The sequence below is a fragment of the Agelaius phoeniceus genome, chromosome 3 (assembly GCF_051311805.1).
Source record: "Agelaius phoeniceus isolate bAgePho1 chromosome 3, bAgePho1.hap1, whole genome shotgun sequence".
In the NCBI taxonomy this organism is placed as follows: Eukaryota; Metazoa; Chordata; class Aves; order Passeriformes; family Icteridae; genus Agelaius; species Agelaius phoeniceus.
Window position 1 is genome coordinate 111,188,785 of NC_135267.1, and position 20,877 is coordinate 111,209,661.

The 20,877-nt window shown below is 46.4% G+C and overlaps 1 protein-coding gene across 2 annotated transcripts in view; it reads right to left on the reverse strand.

Annotated features, from left to right (window-relative positions):
* Window positions 1-20,877, reverse strand: part of SLC24A3 (solute carrier family 24 member 3) — a 111,539-nt gene that overhangs the window by 15,226 nt on the left and 75,436 nt on the right. The window contains exons 7-15 of one of the 2 annotated variants that reach the window (XM_054628885.2): window positions 18,109-18,183; window positions 14,431-14,456; window positions 12,687-12,740; window positions 11,020-11,153; window positions 8,322-8,482; window positions 7,492-7,768; window positions 5,965-6,131; window positions 5,002-5,116; window positions 4,032-4,144 (exon numbers count right to left, since the gene is read on the reverse strand). In XM_054628885.2, the coding sequence (XP_054484860.2) occupies window positions 4,032-4,144; window positions 5,002-5,116; window positions 5,965-6,131; window positions 7,492-7,768; window positions 8,322-8,482; window positions 11,020-11,153; window positions 12,687-12,740; window positions 14,431-14,456; window positions 18,109-18,183 (1,122 nt within the window). Of the gene's footprint in view, window positions 1-4,031; window positions 4,145-5,001; window positions 5,117-5,964; window positions 6,132-7,491; window positions 7,769-8,321; window positions 8,483-11,007; window positions 11,154-12,686; window positions 12,741-14,430; window positions 14,457-18,108; window positions 18,184-20,877 lie in introns of both variants that reach the window. The other variant, XM_077176173.1, reaches the window with a different exon arrangement.

The window sequence follows — 20,877 nt, forward strand, 5'->3', positions numbered from 1 at the left end:
GCAAGGATTTGCTTCCCTCTGGATCCTCTGATGCCTAAATATGATGGGATTATTTCTGCTGTCTCAAGCTGCTTGTTTGGGTAGAAAGAGTATCAGGTCTCTCAGGCTGTCAAACTTTGCTGAAACTGCCTGAAGTTATCAGGCAAAGGAGCACATTGGACTGACATGATTATACTCCCAAATGCTGACGTGATCAAATCAACCTGGCTCTTTATCCTTAGGCTAAAATTCCTGTTCTCTGAAATACTGCTGGATGATGTCTGGTTTACATGCAAAACAAAATATTCCAGAGGAAAGCAAATGGATAGAAAATAAGGAGGAAAAATCCTTCCACTCTGCATATGCCAGGTGCACTGGGGAAGGATGCTTACTGGACTACAGAGTCAGCAACGTGTCCAGGACTCAATGCTGGAAGAGAGGAGAGAGTGAATATGTCAAAGGACTCTGAAGGTCCACAGGGATGCTGCTTTTGCTCCCAAAGCCCTGCTGGCCTGCCAGATTAGCTGTGTACACAACAGCAGGGGAGAGCTGCTGCAAGAGGGTGGCCAAGTGAGCAGTGGAGGTGGAAGCTCCAGTGGGAAGCAGAGGGAGGCAGAGTTAGTATCTGGACATTAATGAGGGTTCAGAAACAAGGACCCTTGAAATAATAAACATATGGTTGGGTTAAAGACTTGGCAATGTAAAAACAGAAGGGATCTGATGTGGAAAGTTTAATCCTGAACAGATCTGCCTTTTCATGGAAAAAGGGTTGGTGGCTTGGTCCAAGCCAGGAATTCTGGAACTGACACTTGAGCTGAAGGCAAAGGGTGAGGCACTTGCAGCGTAACCACATCCTAGGGGAAGATTCATTTAAAGCAAGAACACAGAAGGAAAACCTCCTTCTCTAGACAGATGCTTCCAAGATGCAGCTTGAGAATCCTAAGATGGTTTTCCTCTCCCTTCTTGTAATAAGGAAGGCAGAATAAAATAAACACTAAGCTGAAGCATAAACTGACAACAGGGCTGGGGAAGCAGCAGTCAGAAGAGAGGCACTCAATCAAAATGTGATTTAGACACAAGACGTGTCTCCAAGGATTCACAGCTAATTTCCAGTTCTGGAATTCACCTACTGTGACTCCAGCAAGCCCATCTGTCTCTCTGACAGGTCCCCCTCCTACTCTTTTCCTGACTCATTCTGTTAGATCACAAAGCTGCCTTTTCCCCACTCAGACAGTATCCCATGGAGTAAGCCTGTTTAAACAAAAAGTCAATTCCACATGAAGCCACTTACCAAGAGGAGATACTACAGAGACACATTTGGGTCCTGCCAAACACCAAAGAAGCAGTACTAAACCCTGTACAATCAGCCCAGAAATCACCTAGCACTTCTGACTCCCAGTGATATTGAGTGGACAACCAGGCTGGCCTGAGCCCACGAGCCCCAGTGCAGTTAGCAGGGCCTGCTCATGCAAGCAGCCCAAGGCTCAGCCTGACAGACCTCAGGAGCTGGAGCCCCACATCTGCTGCCCCCTCTGACCTGGGTGCCAGGGATGATGGCCACACTCCTGGAATAACAACCAGCATCTTGGAGCTCTAGGCACTGTCACCAAGGTACACCCGACCCAGCTAATGCCAGCCTTTGCTAGCAAGGTAGTAATACTTCAAAAATTAATTACTAATAACAGGGTGAGGAAGGGGGGCTTGCTTTGTTTTAAAGTCCAATTACCTAAGAATTTGGAGAGAAATCCAGGAAGAGCAAGTGAAAACTGAGGAAACTCTCTTTTGCTAATTGTGGGGCAGTTTCCAAGACTGCCTTTTCTAACCATGTGATCACACTGTACAATGGACATTTTGGGTATGCACAACAGTAGTGATACTGTTATGCCTCCATGAAAGCTGGCTGCTTCTGTTCAGCCTCTTCTTTTCATCCTTTTTCACAAAAATATAGATGAGCTACAGATAAATTGCTCATTAAAGAAGGGGATTTTATTCCTACAGCACTGCTTCCTTGTGGCACTCCTATATCCAAGAAGAGGGAAGATGTGAGGAACTAAAGGCTGGTCAGCCTGACCTTGATCCCTGGGAAGATGACAGAGCACATGATCATGGGAACCACTTCTAAATACACAAAGGACAGATATGTTAATTTATGGAGGGAAAATCCCTCTGACCCTGCCTGACAGCCTTGTAGGATGAGGGGGGACTTGCTGGGTGAGGGGAGAGCAACAGACATTGTTTATGTTGACTTTAGCAGGGCTTCTGGCATTCTCTCAAACATCCTCAGAGACAAACAGAGGAAGAACAGTCTAGAAAAGTGGCCAGTGGAATGGCCTGACAAGCAGCCAAAGCACTGTGCTCCAAGGCCAGCTGGGGGTCAGTCACTAGGGCCTTACCCCAGGGGTCAGGACTGCTTGCTGCCTTTTTTAATGAACTGGATGATGGGGAGAGAGATTTTAGTGCCTTTTTTAATGAACTGGGTGATGAGGAGAGAGCAGACTCATCAAGTTCACAGTCCATATGAAACCAAGGAAGGTGGCTCGTGCTCTGGAGGACTGTGCTGCCATACAGAGGGAGCTGGACAGGCTGGAAAAATGTGCAGGCAGCAAACTCACAAAGGGAAATGAAAAGCCCTGCACTTGGGAAGGAATAACTCCACAGATCAGCTGGAAAGCAGCTTGGCCAAGAAAGACCTGTTGATCCTGGTGGACACCAAGCTGAAGTCAACAATGCACCCCTCTGCCATGGAGCATCAACAGCATCCTGGGCTGCATCAGGAGAAGTGTTGCCTGTAGGGAGAGGAAGATGATCCTTCTCTGCTCACATTGCTCCAGCTCTGGGCTCCTCAATACAAGAAAGACATGGACTTGGAGCAAGTCCAGTGAAGGACCAGAAGGAAGATTTAAGGGATGGCAGCATCTGACATACAGAGAGGCTCAAAGAGCTGTGACTGTTCAGCCTAGAGAAGAGAAGATTCAGATTCAGGGGGATCTTAGACATGTGCATGAATACCTGGTGGGAGAACACAGAGAAGGTGCAGCCAGACTCTCCTGAGTGATATCCATTGAAAGGACAAGAGGAACCACACTATTTTAAATGCAGAGATATATGAATGCTTTTGACTGTTGAGAGTGGTTAAAAATCAAACAGACTGCTGACAGTGGCTGTGCAGACTCCATCCTTGGAGGTACTCAACACCCAACAGGACAAAGTCCTAAGCATTCTGCTCTAGCTGGCCCAGCTTTGAGCAGAGGGCGGGGGACTGGACAATCTCCAGAGCTACTTGTCAAGCTCAGCAGTTCTGTCATTCTCCTGCCTTTTAACTTTGCATTCACTCAGTGACTGTAATCAAGAGTCTTCTCTCTGCCCTACCCTGCTGTCTGAGTGGGGTCCAGGTAACAGCAACAGCCACAGTGACTTCCCTCGAGAACTCTGTGGCATCTCCTGCTTTTACTTCTCAGAAAGAACCTTGCAGCAGCTCTGGGGCAGAGGTTGGCTCTTATTCTTTACTTCTCAAGTGATAAAAGTTCATTGGTGTTTGGTAGCTTTGTCTTAAACAGGAAAGCTCTGCAGAGTTTCCTGCTGACAGACACGCTCTGAAACATGCAATTATTTAACAGCTTCCTTCACTTTGCAGTGTGTAACAGTTTAGTAATGCCAGAATTTTTCTTAGCAGAAGCCCTGCAGATCTCATCTACATTTTATATTTCACCTGTGTGTTTATCCCCTCTGCCTTATTAAAAACAGAGTCATTCTTACTTGGAATACATTCAAGAGTATGAAAATCCAGTCCACTCTAGTAAAGCTAGCTTACTCCAGCACAGACTTCTGTCTTCCAGGAAGAAATGGAAGTACTTGTCCTCAAAAGGATGGGAGATGTCCAGTGACAATTAATTTCTACTTCTCCCATATCATAACAGAGAAAATTACTTGTTTTTTCAAATAAAATCCATAGAATTTTGGACTTTTTTTTTTCCTAGAGAGATCTCTCTTATTAAAAATGAATAAATAAGTAATAAATAAGTAACAATGATGTGAACAAATGCAGGACTTACGTAAGATCCATAATTCACTGCTAGGGTCTGCAAAGCCCATGGAAGGCCTAGGCCAATTAAAATATCAAAAACATTGCTTCCGATGGAGTTGGACACGGCCATATCCCCCATACCTGCAGGAATGGAAACCACAAACGCTCAGACATGTCTCAGAAAAGTCCTGCAGCTTCAATCTGAACTAATCCAGGCAATTTCCCCCGATTAAGGTCAAGATTTGTGGAAGATGCCCCTCACTCCCTCCCTTCCCTTTGCCCCCCATCACACAAGGCCAGCAGGCTTAAAGGGGCTTAATCCACCTTTGAGGATCATGTGAGAATTCCCCTCTACTAATCCTCTGCTGCTGAGGGGACCTGCTGTGCTGGCTGTGACCTGCCAGTCCTCTGGTGCCATGCTCAGGGGGACTTTTGACCCTTTACTGTGACCATGACACATGAGCTTCTGCACTGGATTAATTGCAAAAGGTCTTTGAGTCATCTCTTCAGCAGCTGCTTATTTCAGTGACAAGCCACTGGTTTTGCTCCCCAGAGCAGTACTGGCTTCTTGCTTTTCCTCTTTACACACCTGCTGCAAGGGCTACAAATATGGGGGAGCTGCTTTCCTTAAAAACAGCAGTATCTTCCAGTCCTTATGAAGGACTGTGAAGAAAAGCTGGAAGGTGACCTGAAAGATTCTTATGCCAATTAATAGTTCTATACCACTGATACTCAAATTAAGAAAATTACTGTGGTTATTGAGGAAGGCTTGAAGCTGACAATACTGCCAGAACTTGTTCCACACTTCTGTTGAGAACCTGTTAACTGCTTTGCAATAGCAGCACAATTTATTTCCTTCTTCGTTCTTGTTTTAAATTCCAGGCTTGTGGAAAGAGCTCTGTATATTCTCCTGCTGAGGAAACATCTGTGCTACCTGAGGAGGAGCAGAATGTCAGGACACAGCTCCACAGCAGGATGCCATCCCTGCAATGACCCACCTTGCCTGGCCACGATCAGGCTGGCCATGCAGTCTGGCACGCTGGTTCCTGCTGCCAGGAAAGTGATGCCCATGATCACGTCTGGAATTCCCAGTGTGTACCCAATGATTGTCACCTAAGGAGAGCATGAAAGAAACTGTCAAGCTGTTTAGAAGAATTAAGAGCTGACACCAACTTGGCCCAAATCTGCAAGATGCTGAAACAGAGAGTATCTCTCAGTGCAAACTCACACTTCCTTTAAACCAAGGCAGTTACAGGCTTTGTTGGTATATTCATCAACTGGCAGGGCATAGCACTCACCTGCTGTGTACCCTCTCAGGTTAGTTGTTCCATACATTTCCTCCACAGTTTTCCTGATACTAATCTGGAAAAGAGACTATATGGTGGCTCACTACCCTGGGTAGCTGTCTCCTGATCTTGGATGAAGTTTGTAAACATTATTATATACAAATACTAGCTTGGATGAGGTTTGTAAACATTGTTGTACACAAATACCAGCTAAGCAGACACAAAACCACCCTATGGCTCTAGTTCTGCAGGAATTTGACTGAATGTCATGCTATTGTTCATGCTAAGTTCAAAGTGTTATCATTCACAACTCCATGTCTCTTGAGCTTGCTTGCTCCAAGAGAATGAAAAGTTGTTGTGGCCACATTGTCACTCAGCACCCCTCACATTACCCTGCAGGACTAGGAGATGTTCCACTGCTGCAGCTGTAATTGTTGCCCAAGGTAAAGAATCTGGATGAAATGCCAGCTCTAAATCAAGCTCAAAGGCCATGGCTACTGGCCCCTAATTTTCTTCTCTGAGTGTGGACAGCTCCAAAAGAAATAGAAGCAAACCTAGGGTCCCTCACCTGAAAATTCAGGTGTGCAGAACTTCCTATGCATTTCTCTAGACTGCCAAACCCCCTCCTGCTGCTGCTTCTCTCAGGCAGTGGTTTCTGGGTTAGTTGGTACGTACCATCCACACCATCATGTAAGAAAAAGCTGCAATCCACAGGGTAGAAGAAGCAAAGGTGACCATGAACCATTTTTCCAAGTGGGGTTTGTTGCAGTTGGGCACTGTGAAGTACAGGACAAAACTCAAGGGCCATGTGAAGACCCACTTCAACATTTCTATCTTGCCAGCTGCCAAACAACAAAACAAAGGGAAACAATCACATTTCAGAATGTTATTATTTAGTTAGCATGTGCAAACAAGATGCCAGGGACACCTCAGCCTGTTATGCCAACATGCCATTCCTTGTTCAGAAGATAATGATGTGATGGCAGACAGGAGGGCAGAGACAGGCACAGGAGTATGAAGGGACTCCCCCAGAGTTTAAGTAATGGGTCAGATCACACGTGCACCCTAGTCAAGTTCTTACAAACCCACATAAAATGCAAGTCCAAGAAAGAGATCTGATTCACCTTCAATCACCTAATGGGAGGGTATAGAAAAGATGGAGGCAGGCCCTTCACAAGGGAATTACAAAATTCCTTGCACAAGGGAATTACAAAAGCCAATGGACTCAACTTCCAATAAGGGAAATTCAGAATGGATAGTACATTGAGTTGTGAATTTTCTCTTCTTTTCCTACTGGGGTGGGGGGAGGCAGGGGTTAGTCAAACATTGGAACAGGTACCCAAAAGTCTGTGGGATGTCCATCCTTGTAGATAATAAAACTCAAGTGGACACAGGCTTGGAGGAGGACCTGCTCTGAGCAGGGGGTGGAACCAGAGATCTCCAGAGGTCCAGCCTTTCACATACTATGAAAGTCCATAGGACATCTAAACTTTAAGGCTCAGATCTTTTCCTCACTCAAACTACAGAGATGCTGTTTGAGTGAGACCTGAACAGGAGTTCCCAAAATTGTATCTAGACTGTGAAGGGCAGAACCACTCCCTACGGTATTCCAGCTCATCTGCAACACAGCAAATCCTTCCAGCTATGACAACTGTGACTCAAAGGCAGGACAGGGATACATTATGAGCACCCCAGGACCAGAGCCCTGATGTGGTAAGAAGCACTAGGCTAAAAGGAGATCTCCATCCTGCAGGTGCAGTGCTCAGCAGCCTCAGGCACACGTGGGTCCTCACTCTGACCTTCACTCAGGCTCCTTGCCAGCAGCCCAGCCACCCTCAGCTTCCTCTACAGTGAGCAGAGATCCATCTCTCCAGGGGGTGAGCCATGTTCTGGGGGAAGAACCCACCCTGTGGAGATTGCTGTGTCTCCCCTGCAACTGCAACAGCAGCTGGTAATTATTCCAATAAGCAGCACAGGGCCAATGCAGGAGCTGCAGCAGAGGTGTGCCCAACCCCAGGAGTCTGCACCCTGAGAGGTTCCTGCTGCTTCCCAGTCCCCCATCTCTTTTACATGTGGCCACGAGCCTCACTGCCAAGTGAAAGCTGATGGAAGCCCTCAGAGACGCTTCCACCTCTACATCCACCCGCAATGCTTTCCATCATATCCAAACAAACACCACACAAACGTGGGAGAGCTTCTTACTGGGGAGGTCAAAAGGCGTGTAGGGCCCTTCATGGTCGTCATCATCATCATCATCATCATCCTCCTCCTCCTCGTCGTTCTCGTTGTTCTCGTTGTCCTCGTTCTCGTTCTCGTTGCGGGCCTCGGCCGCGTCCTCGTCGCGCCGCGTGCCGTTCACACCACGCTCAGCAGAGTTGCTGGGGCCTGTTCCATTCTCCACCACGTGCTTGATGGGGATTTTGATGGCTACCTCTGATTCCCCATTGGTGTAAGTCCTGCTGTTGATCAGCCTCTGTCTCTGTAAAGAAAGGCAGCCTTGCTGAAAAGTAAGACTTTTTTAAATTTGAGGGTTTTTTTAAGCAAAAGGGAAGAACAGAGAAAGAGAGGTGTGCAGAAGTCTTTAAAAATTGATCTTTAAAAGGAAAAACAATGATTTTCAACAGGTACAACATGATGCTTGCTTGCAGACAACTAGAAAAATCTCACATGTACAACTTTAACAAGAGGAGGTCCAGTGGCTGTGGAATTGACTCCAGGAGTACTCCAAGACACGCTGAGTGCAGGCTCAGGGCAGTACCATATTATCAAACACATCTGTGCAGAGGGCACCTCCTGTGAGCAACAGCTACATGTAATATAACTCCATAACAACCCCTGCTAAAATTTCCATGGGCACAGAGAGCAAAGGACATTTAGTGAAGTCAGTGCCAGAAGGATAAAATCTCAGAGAGCGCTATCAGGGATCCAGAAGAAACAGCAGAGTTGCCATTTCAAGCTAAATACAGCTACAGGAAAATGCAAATTCAGGAGGAGCAGGGCAGGTGGGGGGAAGGGGGAGATAAAAGACACACCTCATTGATTAACATGCGGCTGGCCATGGAGAGACGTGTTTTGGGAGGGAAATGGCTGGTTATCATGATCCGGAGCCCAGCCTCGGAAAATGAAAGCTGGTGTGGGTAGGCAGAGAGCAGCTCATCAACCATGATCACTGAGGCTTTTCGGTGGAAATTTCCTGCAGCCAAGGAACAAAAACAAATTGAAGCCTTCTTCCAGCAGTCTCTCCCTCTGCTCTATGTGGCTCTAAGAAGAATGAACCCATAGGTTCCAGAAGTTCTCTGTAAGAACCATTCCTTCAGCTACACCATTCAAAACAGGCTTCATCTGTCCTTAATTTCTGCCTTCTACACACCTTATATTCCTGTTTTTAAATAAATTGTCAACATAGTATGACCGCTCATGCTCCTTACAGAGAACTACATCAGCTCTGCAAACTTCATCACAGGCCTGTGTTAGGCACACCACTGCTTCAACAGCAGCTATCCCACCCAGGCAGCTACTTCCAGTTGCAACCTGCACTTCTGTGAGGATATTGTCCTCATCATCCACTGCTGTGCACCTGCAAGGTACCAATACAAATGAAAAGAACATGCCTCCACCCTGGGCTTGCAGCTCATGGCTGGGAACTGCCACCAAATCCACAGCAACTGCATGTGCCAGAGCAATCCACAGCGTGGGAGCAAAGGGACAGGAGACAGAGGCCGGTCCCTGGATCGTGCTCCACCTGGAGCACAGTGCCGATGCCCACTGCCTCTGGGGATCATCCTTCCTTCACCTGGATGACACCTTGGGCTCTGAATTCTGTGCATGGACTGGGACTTGGCAGCAGGGAAACCTGAGGCCTTCTCCAACATAATTCTCCACAGGTTTATTAAAAACAGTGTTAAACACCTGACAAATGTTTTGTGGCATTACCATTTTTAACCATCACTGTTAGTCTTACACAAGACTATCTCCTCAGCCTTTATGTTACATTTTTTTTGCCTACTGAGGCTTTCATGGAGTACAGTAGATATGTGAGCTCCTCCATATTAAAAAAATAAAACCGCAAACCAACAACAAAAACCAACCACAAAGCTTTTCCTTGTGAGTTTTTCCACACTGGCACTTGTCGAATGGCACCTGGAAAAACTGCCAAACACAGAAATATTTCTGTTTCAAACTTTTTGGTCCTCTGTTCAGAAAAGGTTTCAGAAAAGGCCTCAGAAGTCTGAAACCCCCAGGCACCCCATTCCAACAGGTGCTGTTGGTGGCCCTGTACCCCTGGCTGGGACACAAAGCAGCACCACTTGCCCCTCCAGGCTTGCTGTGGCCCAGTCCCCAGGAAAAACAGGAACAATCTGCAAGAAGATGAAGCAACCCTTTCATCTTCCTTCCTGGGCCAGTGTGTGTAACCACAAGTGTCCAAATGAAAATGTTATCAGCAGAGTATTCTAAAAACCCATTGTGGGAACATTTAAACCAAATCCCACTGGGTAAAGTTGGATGTGCAAGGCCTGAGCTTGTGCTCACTGAGGTTTCCCAATCCAGATTTCACGGTACAGAATTGCCAGCGTAGTTCTGCTGTGGAGAGCTCCAGGCAACAGAGAGCTGTCCCCAAAAAAGCAGCTTCTCCAAATCAGAGTGCACAGCACTGCTGACAGCCTTCCCTCTGCAACAGGCCTGGAACTGAGAGCTGGCAGACTTGTCTGCTGCTGCAAATAAACCTCACTACATTTCATGCTTAACTGCTTGCTGGATACAGACTGTGCCTCTCAAGCCCCATTTGCAGGAAAAGAAACCTATTTTTGGGTGGTTGGTTGGTCGGTTGGTTGGTTGGTTGGGGTTTTTTGAAAAACTAGCTAAACAGAAGAGGCAGCCCATCTGTGGTCAGAGACCAGGACTGATTTTGACAAGATGGAGCTTCTTCTCAGGCTAAGTCAGTGCCTCAGGAAAAGGGGAGGTGTTATTCCTGAGAACAGGTACATATACATTCCAAACAGATACTGCACATGCTTGCTGTCTGCTTTAAAGACAAAATAAATCCACTGTGAATAGCGCTTAGGACATCCCTGCAAATGCAGACATTGAACAACTGCTGCTGAGCTAAGGGATGGGGGAATTTTTTTTAAGCTGAAGAAATACAACCATTTTTATACATGATCATGACTAAAGTCAAACTGGATCAGGTTTCAGCCAAAGTGAAACACCCTTAAAGACCACTCACATGGAAAAGTTGTGCATGGTAAAGCCAGCATGTGCAGTAAGAGCACAGTACCCAGACCCACAGAGAGTCCCCACCCTCCTTTCACTGGGGATAAGTGTACACTGGTCTAAGTAGGGCCTTTTTTCTTGCTCAGTTGATGTCCCTTTGGAGAGGAGTTAAATTTAACTGGACATGTTACTTCAGTGCACAGTAACAGCATCCACAGGAGGAATTAAAGGCTGTAACAGGCCAGATAAGCAGCCCCTGGGCTTCAAGGAGTCCTTGCAGCCAAGCAACTTGTCCAGCAGCAAGAATCAGCCACAAGAGGCCTCAGCCACCTCCAGTAGCATAGGCTGTGGTGGCTGGGATCACCACACCGTGTCCCCCATATGGGAGAGGGGTTCCAAAAGGACCACCTGCCCCCTCCTGTTTCATGGCCTACAAGAGAGCAGCAGTTCCCCCCATGTGAGCAGGGAGAGAACACCCAGAATGATGCAAGTGACAGGGTGACTTACTGGAACAGTTACCTTTCTTTAGTAACACCACTGTGGCATCACAGTTGCTGTTGTCATCCATCTCTGTGTTACTTGCTAAACCATTCACCATATTTGCAGAGTTTTTTGTCTTCCTCTCAAAGAAGTGATGTATGGTTGAGTTGTACCTGCACAAACGAAACAAACTCAGGATGTACCTTTAATTCTTGACAGTCTTCTTTTCCTAGCCTTGTATCCTGTGCAATACAGCTGAGGGAGGGAAGTAAACTCCTCTGGATATAAGGAGGATCCCAGAGCTGATTGTACATCACACACTCTCTCTATACCCAGAAGGCTGTGAAAGATAGAACCCATGGATCTTGAATGACATGCATGTTTATGTGTTAGGTGTGATGAATATTCTGTATCATGAGTAATCTTTGCTTGTCATCATCCAAGTATATTTTTTTATCACACAATCACACCTGAGTATCAGCATTATTTTACAGGGAGGACTCAACCCAGAAACACAACACCTTACGCTAAATTCATCTCAGCTTTGGCAGGGGTGGGGAATAATCCTTGGATCCTTCTTGGAGCATCTGGGAGCTGACACAAGTATGAGCCAAGGCTCTCCCCATGACACTTGGAGGCAAGGGCAGACCCCTATAAACACCTGGCAGAGGTCCCTAATTAGGCTGACAACCTTTCAAGCTATATCCAAACAGGTCTGAAAAGCCTGTTCACATTACAACATTGTTTTTAGAAAAAAAAATGCACACATTACAACTGTCTTGCTGGTCAGTTAAATGTTCCAAGAGTAAAAAGCTACCCTCCATGTCAAAATTTCTAATTAATAGATGAATTCTGACTTGTGTTCCCTTCAGCCAGCCTGAGTGTTTTGCTGTTCTCGCTGAGAATTGCTCTCACAATATTACTCTATTCATCATTTCAAAACAAATCTCTAGTTTTACTTGTGGAGACAAGACCACTGGTGTGTTTGGCAGCTGGAAGGTTTTGTTGAATGTTCCAGTTTGAATCTGGGTTTCCTTTCCACTGGCTTTTGAAAACAAGACAGGAGGAGGTGAACAAAACAGCAGAACAGACCAGTTTTACTAGCAAGAACTTGTGTGGAAGAAGTCACACAGGCCAGATGCTCAGAAAATCACTGCTGACTGTGCTGTAATTTTATCACTGATCTCCAGGCAAGCAAGAACTGCTGCAGAGCTTTGCTCCCATGAAAAGTGGACTGGAATCTCACTCCTGCTTATTTCCAAGTAGAGATGCTAAAGTGAAGTCAGAAGAGATTGTTTTGGTGGGACTTGCTCTGCCACAGGTTTGCTCTTAGCTTTGGTCAGTTCACACAGGAGGAGATCCATATAGCACAGGTTCACAGGACAGTTTAGGTTGGAAAAAACCTCCACAGTCATCCAGTCCAATGTTAATTCAGCACTGCCAAGCCCACGCCTAAGCCATGTCCCTAAGCACCATATTTGCATATCTTTTAAACCCCTTCAGGAATAGTGATTCCAACACTGGCCTGGGCAGCCTGTTCCTGCAGCTGACAACCTTTGTGGTGAAGAAATTTTCCCTAATAGCCAAGCTAAACCTCCTCTGGCAGAACTGGAGGCTGCTTCTCCCTCTTGTTGTAAGGGCTAGGTGAGGCAAGGAGAGCAAGGAGCCTTAGAAATTAAGATAAACTGAGGGCATATTTGACTTACTTCATTATAAAGATGTAGATCACATACATCAGGACTAAGACTAAGGACTCCCACCTGGAAAAAAGAGCAACACAAACACATCAGAGCAGGGCACAGCATCAGCAGCCCCTGTTCAGCCACTCCCCCGTGTTTCTGACACACCACAAGCCTGCAGAAAGGCTTGATCCTCCTGGGCTGCCTTAACATTCCTCTACAAAAAAAGAGATGCACAAAGAAATGGCTCACACATCCTCCTTTGTTTTCTTGACTTCTGTGATTTTACTTGGCCAAACTGACCTGTCAGCTAAGAGCAAGAGACAAAACCCAGGAGTTCAGTGAGCAAATTGCAGACCCCAGGACCACCAACACTTCCATAAGGACAATGACCATGGGATGTGGCCAAGGGAGGGGAGCAGCCACCCTGCTGTGCCTGCAGGAGTGTAGAGCAGGATGCTGGGCTTTGTAAAGACAGTTGTGCTGAGACAACCTGAGCAAGATGCTGGGCTTTGGAAAGCCAATTGTGCTGAGACAACCTGAGCAAGATGCTGGGCTTTGGAAAGCCAATTGTGCTGAGACAACCTGAGTAAGATGCTGGGATTTGTAAAGCCAATTGTGCTGAGACAACCTGAGCAAGGGGCAGCTGCTCTGCCACTACTGCTACTGTGTGAGTGCTGAGAATGCAGCAGGCAGCAGTTCAAACTGCTGATTAGATACTGACAGGTTTTTTCCCTCTGCTGTTTCCGTGTCAAACTAATGGAATAATGAAATTTGTATGAAAACAAATTACAATATGGCTTTTAGAGCTTGTTTCTAGGTGATCTTTTTCACTGTCCAAAATGCTGTATTCTGCTTAGTTCCCCATGGCAAGCTGCTAGTCCTTGTGAAAATCATCCATTATCAAACTAATTCATGGAACATCTTCTCCACAAGGATCTTGAGATATTGCACTAACTATATCAATGTCTCATTCCCTGCTTCTCTGCTTCTTAAGATTCAACATTCAGCTTCTGTGCTATGTGTTTTGGGGTTTTTTTTAGACCTCAGTTAAATACAATTGGCCTTCGAGTGAATTTCAGTTAAAAAAAACCACACAAAAAATCAACAAAGAAAACCAGACCATTGCCAGGAATGGGTGTTTGAAATCTGCCTCTGAAATGGGCAAGAGCCAGTGAGGGAAAACACCAGTCCAAGCAGCCTGACGCTCCCTAGTGCTTGTAATCCAAATGACACCAGCTGGGAGTGACACCAAAGCCAAAGCTGTCACCTCCACTGTCACCTTTAGATGTCACCACATCACCTCTGGGATGTGCCAGAAACAAAACCATGAGTCCAAGGCAACTGAAAAGTATCTGCAGCCCTCCTAGACAACCATACCTACTGCACTGCACTTTAACACATTAATAGGGATATTTTTTTATTATTTATTTTAACTGGTCGTTCACTAAATTATGAAACATCCAGCTGCTTGGGTAGCTCCTTCTTGCACACCCACAGCTCTGCTGAGCATACTGTCATCCCCAGACTGCTGCAGGGCATGCAGAGGGCACTGACTGCTGCCACTGTACCAGGAACAGTCTGATTATCCTGGGCTTTCTTCTCTAGCTCAAAAAATTAGTTACTCTGGCTGGTCTCATGCTGACATTTCTCACATAGCAGCAAATAGCTGCCCTGCAGAACTTTTTAGCTTTCTCCTTCTCATAAATACTAATTATGGAAACTTTTGTGGTATAACCAGAAAAAATGAAAAGAAAAGGGATTCACTTACCAGGAAACTCTTTCATCATAAATAAACTGTGGAGAAAAGATTTTAAAATAGCATGTTATACACAAAACCATAGTTGAAAACAGTGCATCACCTGAGGCAGGGAACAGAGTAAAGCAAGCCAGGGCTCGTGGCAATGGCATCAAGCTCGGGTGTATTTTGGCACTGCCCTCCTGCCCAGCCTTTGAACTTCTTAACCCCTTAGTTTCGCTCACCTAGTCAAGGCTAGCAGGTAACCCTTTCCAAAATGGCACTGGGTCCTTGTGCAGCAGTTAGAGGGAAAGCAGTGGTGAACCAGAGACAGGGCTGCACCCCGCTGACCCACCTGGCTGTCTCACCAGACATGGCCTCCTTCCTGCTGGCTCCCAGCTGGATGCCAAGTGACCCCCCAGCAGATCCACAGCAAGCTCTGCAGCTGCTGCCATGTCCTGCTGGGCCCAGGGTGTTGTTCCCATCAGCTCAGGGTGACCATCACCCCAGCTGACTGTAGCTACTGACAGCCCCTTTGGCACACCTGCTGATGGACAGGCACTGGGGATGCACCTCCTCCCTGAGGGAATGCACCTCCTCCCTGAGGGAAAGACCAGCGCCATGCTGAGGGGTGTGAGGGAAGGACAAGCGCCATGCTGAGGGGTGTGAAAGAAGGACCAGAGCAATGGCGAAGGGTCATGAAGGAAGGGGTGTGAGGGAAGGACAAGCGCCATGCTAAGGGTTGTGAGGGAATGTGCGTGAGGGAACGACAAGTGCCATGGTGAAGGGGCATGAGGGAAGGACCAGTGCCTAGGTGAGAGGTGTCAAGGGAGAACTAGCGCCATGGTGAGGGTTGTGAAGGAAGCAGCAGCACCATGGCAAGGGGTGAGGGAAGGGCCCGCACTGGCAGTGGCTGAGGGCCCACACTGGCAGTGGCTGAAGGCCCACACTGGCAGTGCCTGAAGGCCCACATTGGCAATGGCTGAGGGCTCGCACTGGCAGTGGCTGAAGGCTCACAGGGGCAGTGGCTGCCATGCTCCATGACCAGGCCATTCCCCTTGCCATGCTCAACCAGCCCTGCTATTCCTCATGCCTCCTCCAGTCCTGCTCCCACCACAGCGGGATGGCTGCAGAGGGCCCTGCGGTGTCACAGGCATCTTTCATGAAAAATCCTTTCCTTAGGATTTTTCCTCCTGAGAAGCTGAGAGGCCTCAGGAACAAAATGTAAACAAGGATTATCTGCTGCTGTAGAATGCAACAGGTGGATCTGTGATTGGTCTCATGTGGTTGTTTCTAATTAACGGCCAATCACAGCTCGCTCGGACTCTCTGTTCAAGACACAAGCCTTTGTTATTCATTCCTTCTTTTTCTATTCTTAGCTGGCCTTCTGATAAAATCCTTTCTTCAATTCTTTTAGTATAGTTTTAATATAATATATATCATAAAATAATAAATCAAGCCTTCTGAAACAGAGTCAGATCCTTGTCTCTTCCCTCATCCTCGGACCCCTGTGAGCACGGTCACACCACGGTGTAATGGTGCCTCCACAGGAGGCTGGAGCTGGAATCACATGCAGCCCTCATGGCCCCAGTGACAGGCTGTGGTCCATTCAGCCCTTCCAAAACACCAGCAGGGAAATGTGTGCCTGCACCAGGGATTACAGATCCATGGCTGTGCCCCAGGGAAACAGGAGGGAAAAGGAACGAGGCCCTGAAAGCACAGTGAACACTTCCCCTTGGCCATACAGCTGTAAATAGCAATTCCTGTGTGACAGCCGGCACGAGGCAGGAGTTACACTGGTTACTGGAAGAAAACATGACCACAAAGCGTTGTAAATTACAGTTCCCAGTCACTGTGATCTAATCTGACAAGGCCTGTTTTAGGTTACAATGTTTTGGTGTGATGGGAGGTGAAAGCGTGTGCACTGACTTCTGTGAGTAAAAATAGCACCCATCTCAATTTTGCCTCTAATGACTCTGACCGTGTCCCTTCAAGTTAAGATATACATGCATCTTTTTCCTTTCAAGAGAATAAGGAGTAAGTTTTGCCAAACTGTACTAGAAGACAAGGTAGCACTGTAATATTATAATAAAGTTTAAAAAATCATAGGGCTGAATCAAGATGAATTAAGTACGGTAAATGTGGTTTATATCCACTTCTAAACTCTGTGGTTCAGAGTTCACTCTCTCTCTCATCGAATGGCCTGGAGCAGCAAACAGGTGAGTCTATACCGCTCTATTTCTTACAAGAGCATTGTAAGAAATACTTCCTTTTCTAGTGCAAATAGAGACAAAGTCATATTGATTTACCCAGCACAGTATCAAGCTTTTTAAAGTTGCTGTATCTCAGCATTGGAAGGAATATATTTCCCCTCAGGTGTATTTAGGATTACTAAAGATACCAGCAGAGTGCAACTTTTAACACAGCACCACAGGCTGTTGTTTAAAACACCATGAGAACAAACTTCTACAAACTATATAATTCTCCAAGATTGATGACTCTATTCCAGCTGCAGAGAAGTCTCAATGCCCTCATGTGGAAAAATTATCCCTGCCTACAAAGCACTGAAGTGTCTTCTAAGAGGTTACTGTCAAGATGTCAGAACAAAACAAAAAAAAAAGCTTTTTGTTTTGCAGCTCACTGCTAGTAATTATGTTGAAAAGTTATTTTTCACCAGGTACAAAATATCTGGCCTTGCAGTATGGGGAATAAAAGTACAAACAGGTTGAGAAAGATCCCCTGTTTGGGACAAGGCAGATAGAGGCCTTTGCAGCTACAGAGTATATCTGGAAACACAGGCTTGTTCAGCAGGAAACAAACCAAAACCCACTGTTGAAACACACTAACCAAAGTAACCCAGACTGCACGGAACCCTCTTCTGACTCTGAAGTCCCCTTCTTGCTGACATATGGAAGTTAACCTCCCAAATTCACTCTTCCTGTCTTAGGGAATCTAGGGTACTAGGCTAGGGTGGGAAGAAAAAAAGATGTGCAACTGCTACCTGAAAATTCAATTTTTACATTTCCTGGCACTGTTTGGTATTGGTTGCAAACGTAATACTAAAATGATAGCAGTGTCTTTATTTAACTCTTGTGCCAAAATTTTTTCAAGGAATACCCAATTCTGAGAGATTTGGAGCCTTTTCTGAGCTTGATGAAAATTGGGATAGGCACTAAGAACTGCTGAAAGTGTAGTTGTTGTTAGAGGACTTGCTGTAAGCATGCACTGAACCTTCCCCTGTTATGTGTGGAAAAACTAACCTGAAGGTTTTGCAGTAGCTGCTCAGGATCTCTCTCCTCTGGGCATAAGTTCTGCCTCCTTACAGGTGAGTGACATGCATTTCATGAAGTCACGAGGGCCAGGAGAGCACTGACCCACCCACTGCAGGGCTGCCCAGGGGCTCAGAACGTGGGTTTAGCTCTGCTCCCCATGTCTGCCCTGGGCCACCATGCCCTGCCTCAGCTTTCCCTCTGGGCTTTCCAGACACTCCTCCACCTCCTGCCCTCAGGCCAGGCATCCCAGCAGAACCAGGGAGACCACGAGCAGTTTTCCACAAGCAGAAATCCCCGTGAGTGCCCGAGCTGGGATCTCAGCTACACGACTGTTCTGCATGGCAGGTTCCCTTTAGAGGTGGTAGCAGACATGGGCTCCCACAGATGGGAAACCTTCACAAACAGCAGACATGGGCTCCCAAAACCTTCACCAACTTACCACGATGAGTGCAACAACAGACAGCGTGTAGTAGATCGAATCTCTCAAGAGACTCCATGATGACAGCGCAACAACCTGGGGAAAGAGGCAAAGACAGGGTGTCAGCCAGGCTCTGCAGCACAACTGTCACACCAGCAGGGTGTCCCCAGTGCCACCTGTCACTCTGGGGGAGCTGTCCCCACTGTCACACCAGCAGGGTGTGCCCAGTGCCACCTGTGTGGGGAGATGTCCCCACACATGCTGGGAACTCAAGAAAGAGGCCTAAGACTGGGAGCACTTTCTGTGGCTGGTGAGGGGACAGCTGCAAGGGAGACAGGAACTGCCACATTGGAAGTGCCTGTGGACTCAGCTGTCCCCCATGTTGGGCTGTGTCCCCCCACAAAATCTGTGAGGGCTGCTGCTTGTAAAGCTCAGCACGACCACACTGATGAGCATCACTACAGCTCTGTGTGCACCTACACAGGTTTTGGGACAAACACTCAAGTCAACACTCCAGCAAAATGTTATGAACAAAACTCAGGAATTTTTGGATGCAGTGGAGAATAAAAAGGGATCACTGTGCAGTTCACGTCACTTGACACTTTCCAAAGGCACAGAAATGAGGAAGAATTCTCACTGCAGGCTGCACGAGCCTGCAACTCAGAAGAAAATACCAGTGAACAAATTAATCTTTAATTTCATTAATAGTATTCAAAAGGACAGATTAAAAGCAGTCATGTGGAGGTAACATCTTCAATATGATTCTATTTTTTGCAGCTCTAGGAAGTCCCCTCAGTGGAAGCTTCTCCTCAAATCTGTATTTCCCAGTTCTGGAGTGCATTTCAAACACTCTGGATCACATCCTTCAAAGGTGTAAAGCTGAAGGTGGAAGATGGGAGATAGTTCATTTTCACTGATTTGGATCTGAACATATACATTAATTTTCTCACTGTACCCTCCAGTCATGCTTGTCCATGAATCCAGTCACATGAACAGTAACATCATTTTCAGTTCTATTTCATTGTCAGCAAAAATAGTTTCCCAAATTTCTCCAATATTGGAATTTTCCATAACTGCTAATGAAACAAATGCTGTAAAAAGATACTGACCATTATACCTGAAAAATCTCTACAGTCTCTTAGTAGCATGGTTTTGTAAAAAATTGATGTGATTTATGCCCAGTGTAAAGTCTCTTTATGCAACCATTTACATGTTAGAAACTCCTACATGAAGCAAAAAAGCAGGCTTTTAAAGCCCTTGGGTCAAACCAGATTTCTACCAGCTGACAATACATTCCAAGGCACAGAGACATAGATAAATGGAGATGCTTTCTGATGGAAATTTCCAAATGTAAAAACCTGGAGCTGGGTTCATAATTCTATTCAGAGATCCTCAGTTAAATCTCACATTTTACATCAGCGTGCCCCTTCATTCTGATTGAGCAAATTTTGCAAGGAAGTTTATAGAATGATAGGACATTATTCCACTCAGCTTTCAGGATGCTGCTGAAGGTCCTCTGCACTTGCCTCAGCAGGGATGCATGCTGGTGGGGATTTTACAGCTGTAACTTCAGTTCTGCACACAGAAATCGCTTTTCTGAAGCAAAGGACAGCCCCCACAGGAAAAGGCTCTGTCTCCTAAGCTCTGTCCCTGGCCTAAGGGGTGTCACCAGGCAGCACAGCACACCTCTGAAAGCTGCCTGGCTATGAGGAGTCAAGGTAGTCTTTCCTCCTGTTCTTTGGTATTCCACAATGATCTTGAAGGATAATATTTTCCCAAGGAATTTTCCTCAGGCACCTGAATGAGCACAGTAAGATCCAGATGCTTAAATGCAGCTTTCTAGCAGGGACCTACAGCACAGAACTGATAGACCAAGATCCTGTGGGAATCACAAGGACCCTTGTGCTGATTCCAGATTGGATTGTAGGGGAACATGCTCATGCCTGGCACCTCTACAGGCTGCTCACATTTCACAGACATCAGAGTGGGTCTCCCTGATGCAGTAACTGTTGGGCAGCTAAATCTCAGACATGTTTAGGGCCCAAGTCACCTAGATGAAGTTTCTCAGCCATTTGATTCATGTGATACAGGGAAGCCACACAGTTAAGGGCAACCATGCACTGAGGGTGAAAGGAGCTCATGAACACTGAGAGCAATGGCAGCACTCAGCTTGGTCAGAACCACATCCTGGGGCAGAACTACTGAGCTCCTGAGGGCATAAATTGTGCCTTGCAGCCACCAAGGACTCCACATAAACCTTAACATGCTGTAAACCACTGAAATTACAGATCAGCAAGGCAGAAAAGAAATGAAGGAAGCAATCAGCTTGGGTAAAAACATGATCAAATTTGAGTTTTAAATCAGCAGTAATGTCATATTGTAACCCAGCAGTGAGCTGGTCCTGTGGGAGCTGAGCATAAGGAAGCATCTGTAGAGCCACTGATTGTCAGTGCAGTGACGTTTCCTCCTTTTGAAGTGAGTACCTGAAATCCAAACACCACACAAATGCCTCTTAGCTGTTCCTTGACCACTTTGTGGGGACTGAACCCAGTTCACCTGAGCTGGAAAGAAAAGCTCTGAAGTCAAGGCTTGAACGAGAGCATCCCCTGATGGCTCCACACAAGACGCACTGAGCCTGCTCCCCTGCATGCTACAGCATCACTCCTAAGGGTAAACTTACCCATAATAGCTACCTGGTCTCTCACAGGTCAACTTTCACCCTGTGAAATCCTACATATAAAATTCACTACTCAGAATGCTTACTTCCCTTTTTGATGGGCTGGAGAGCAG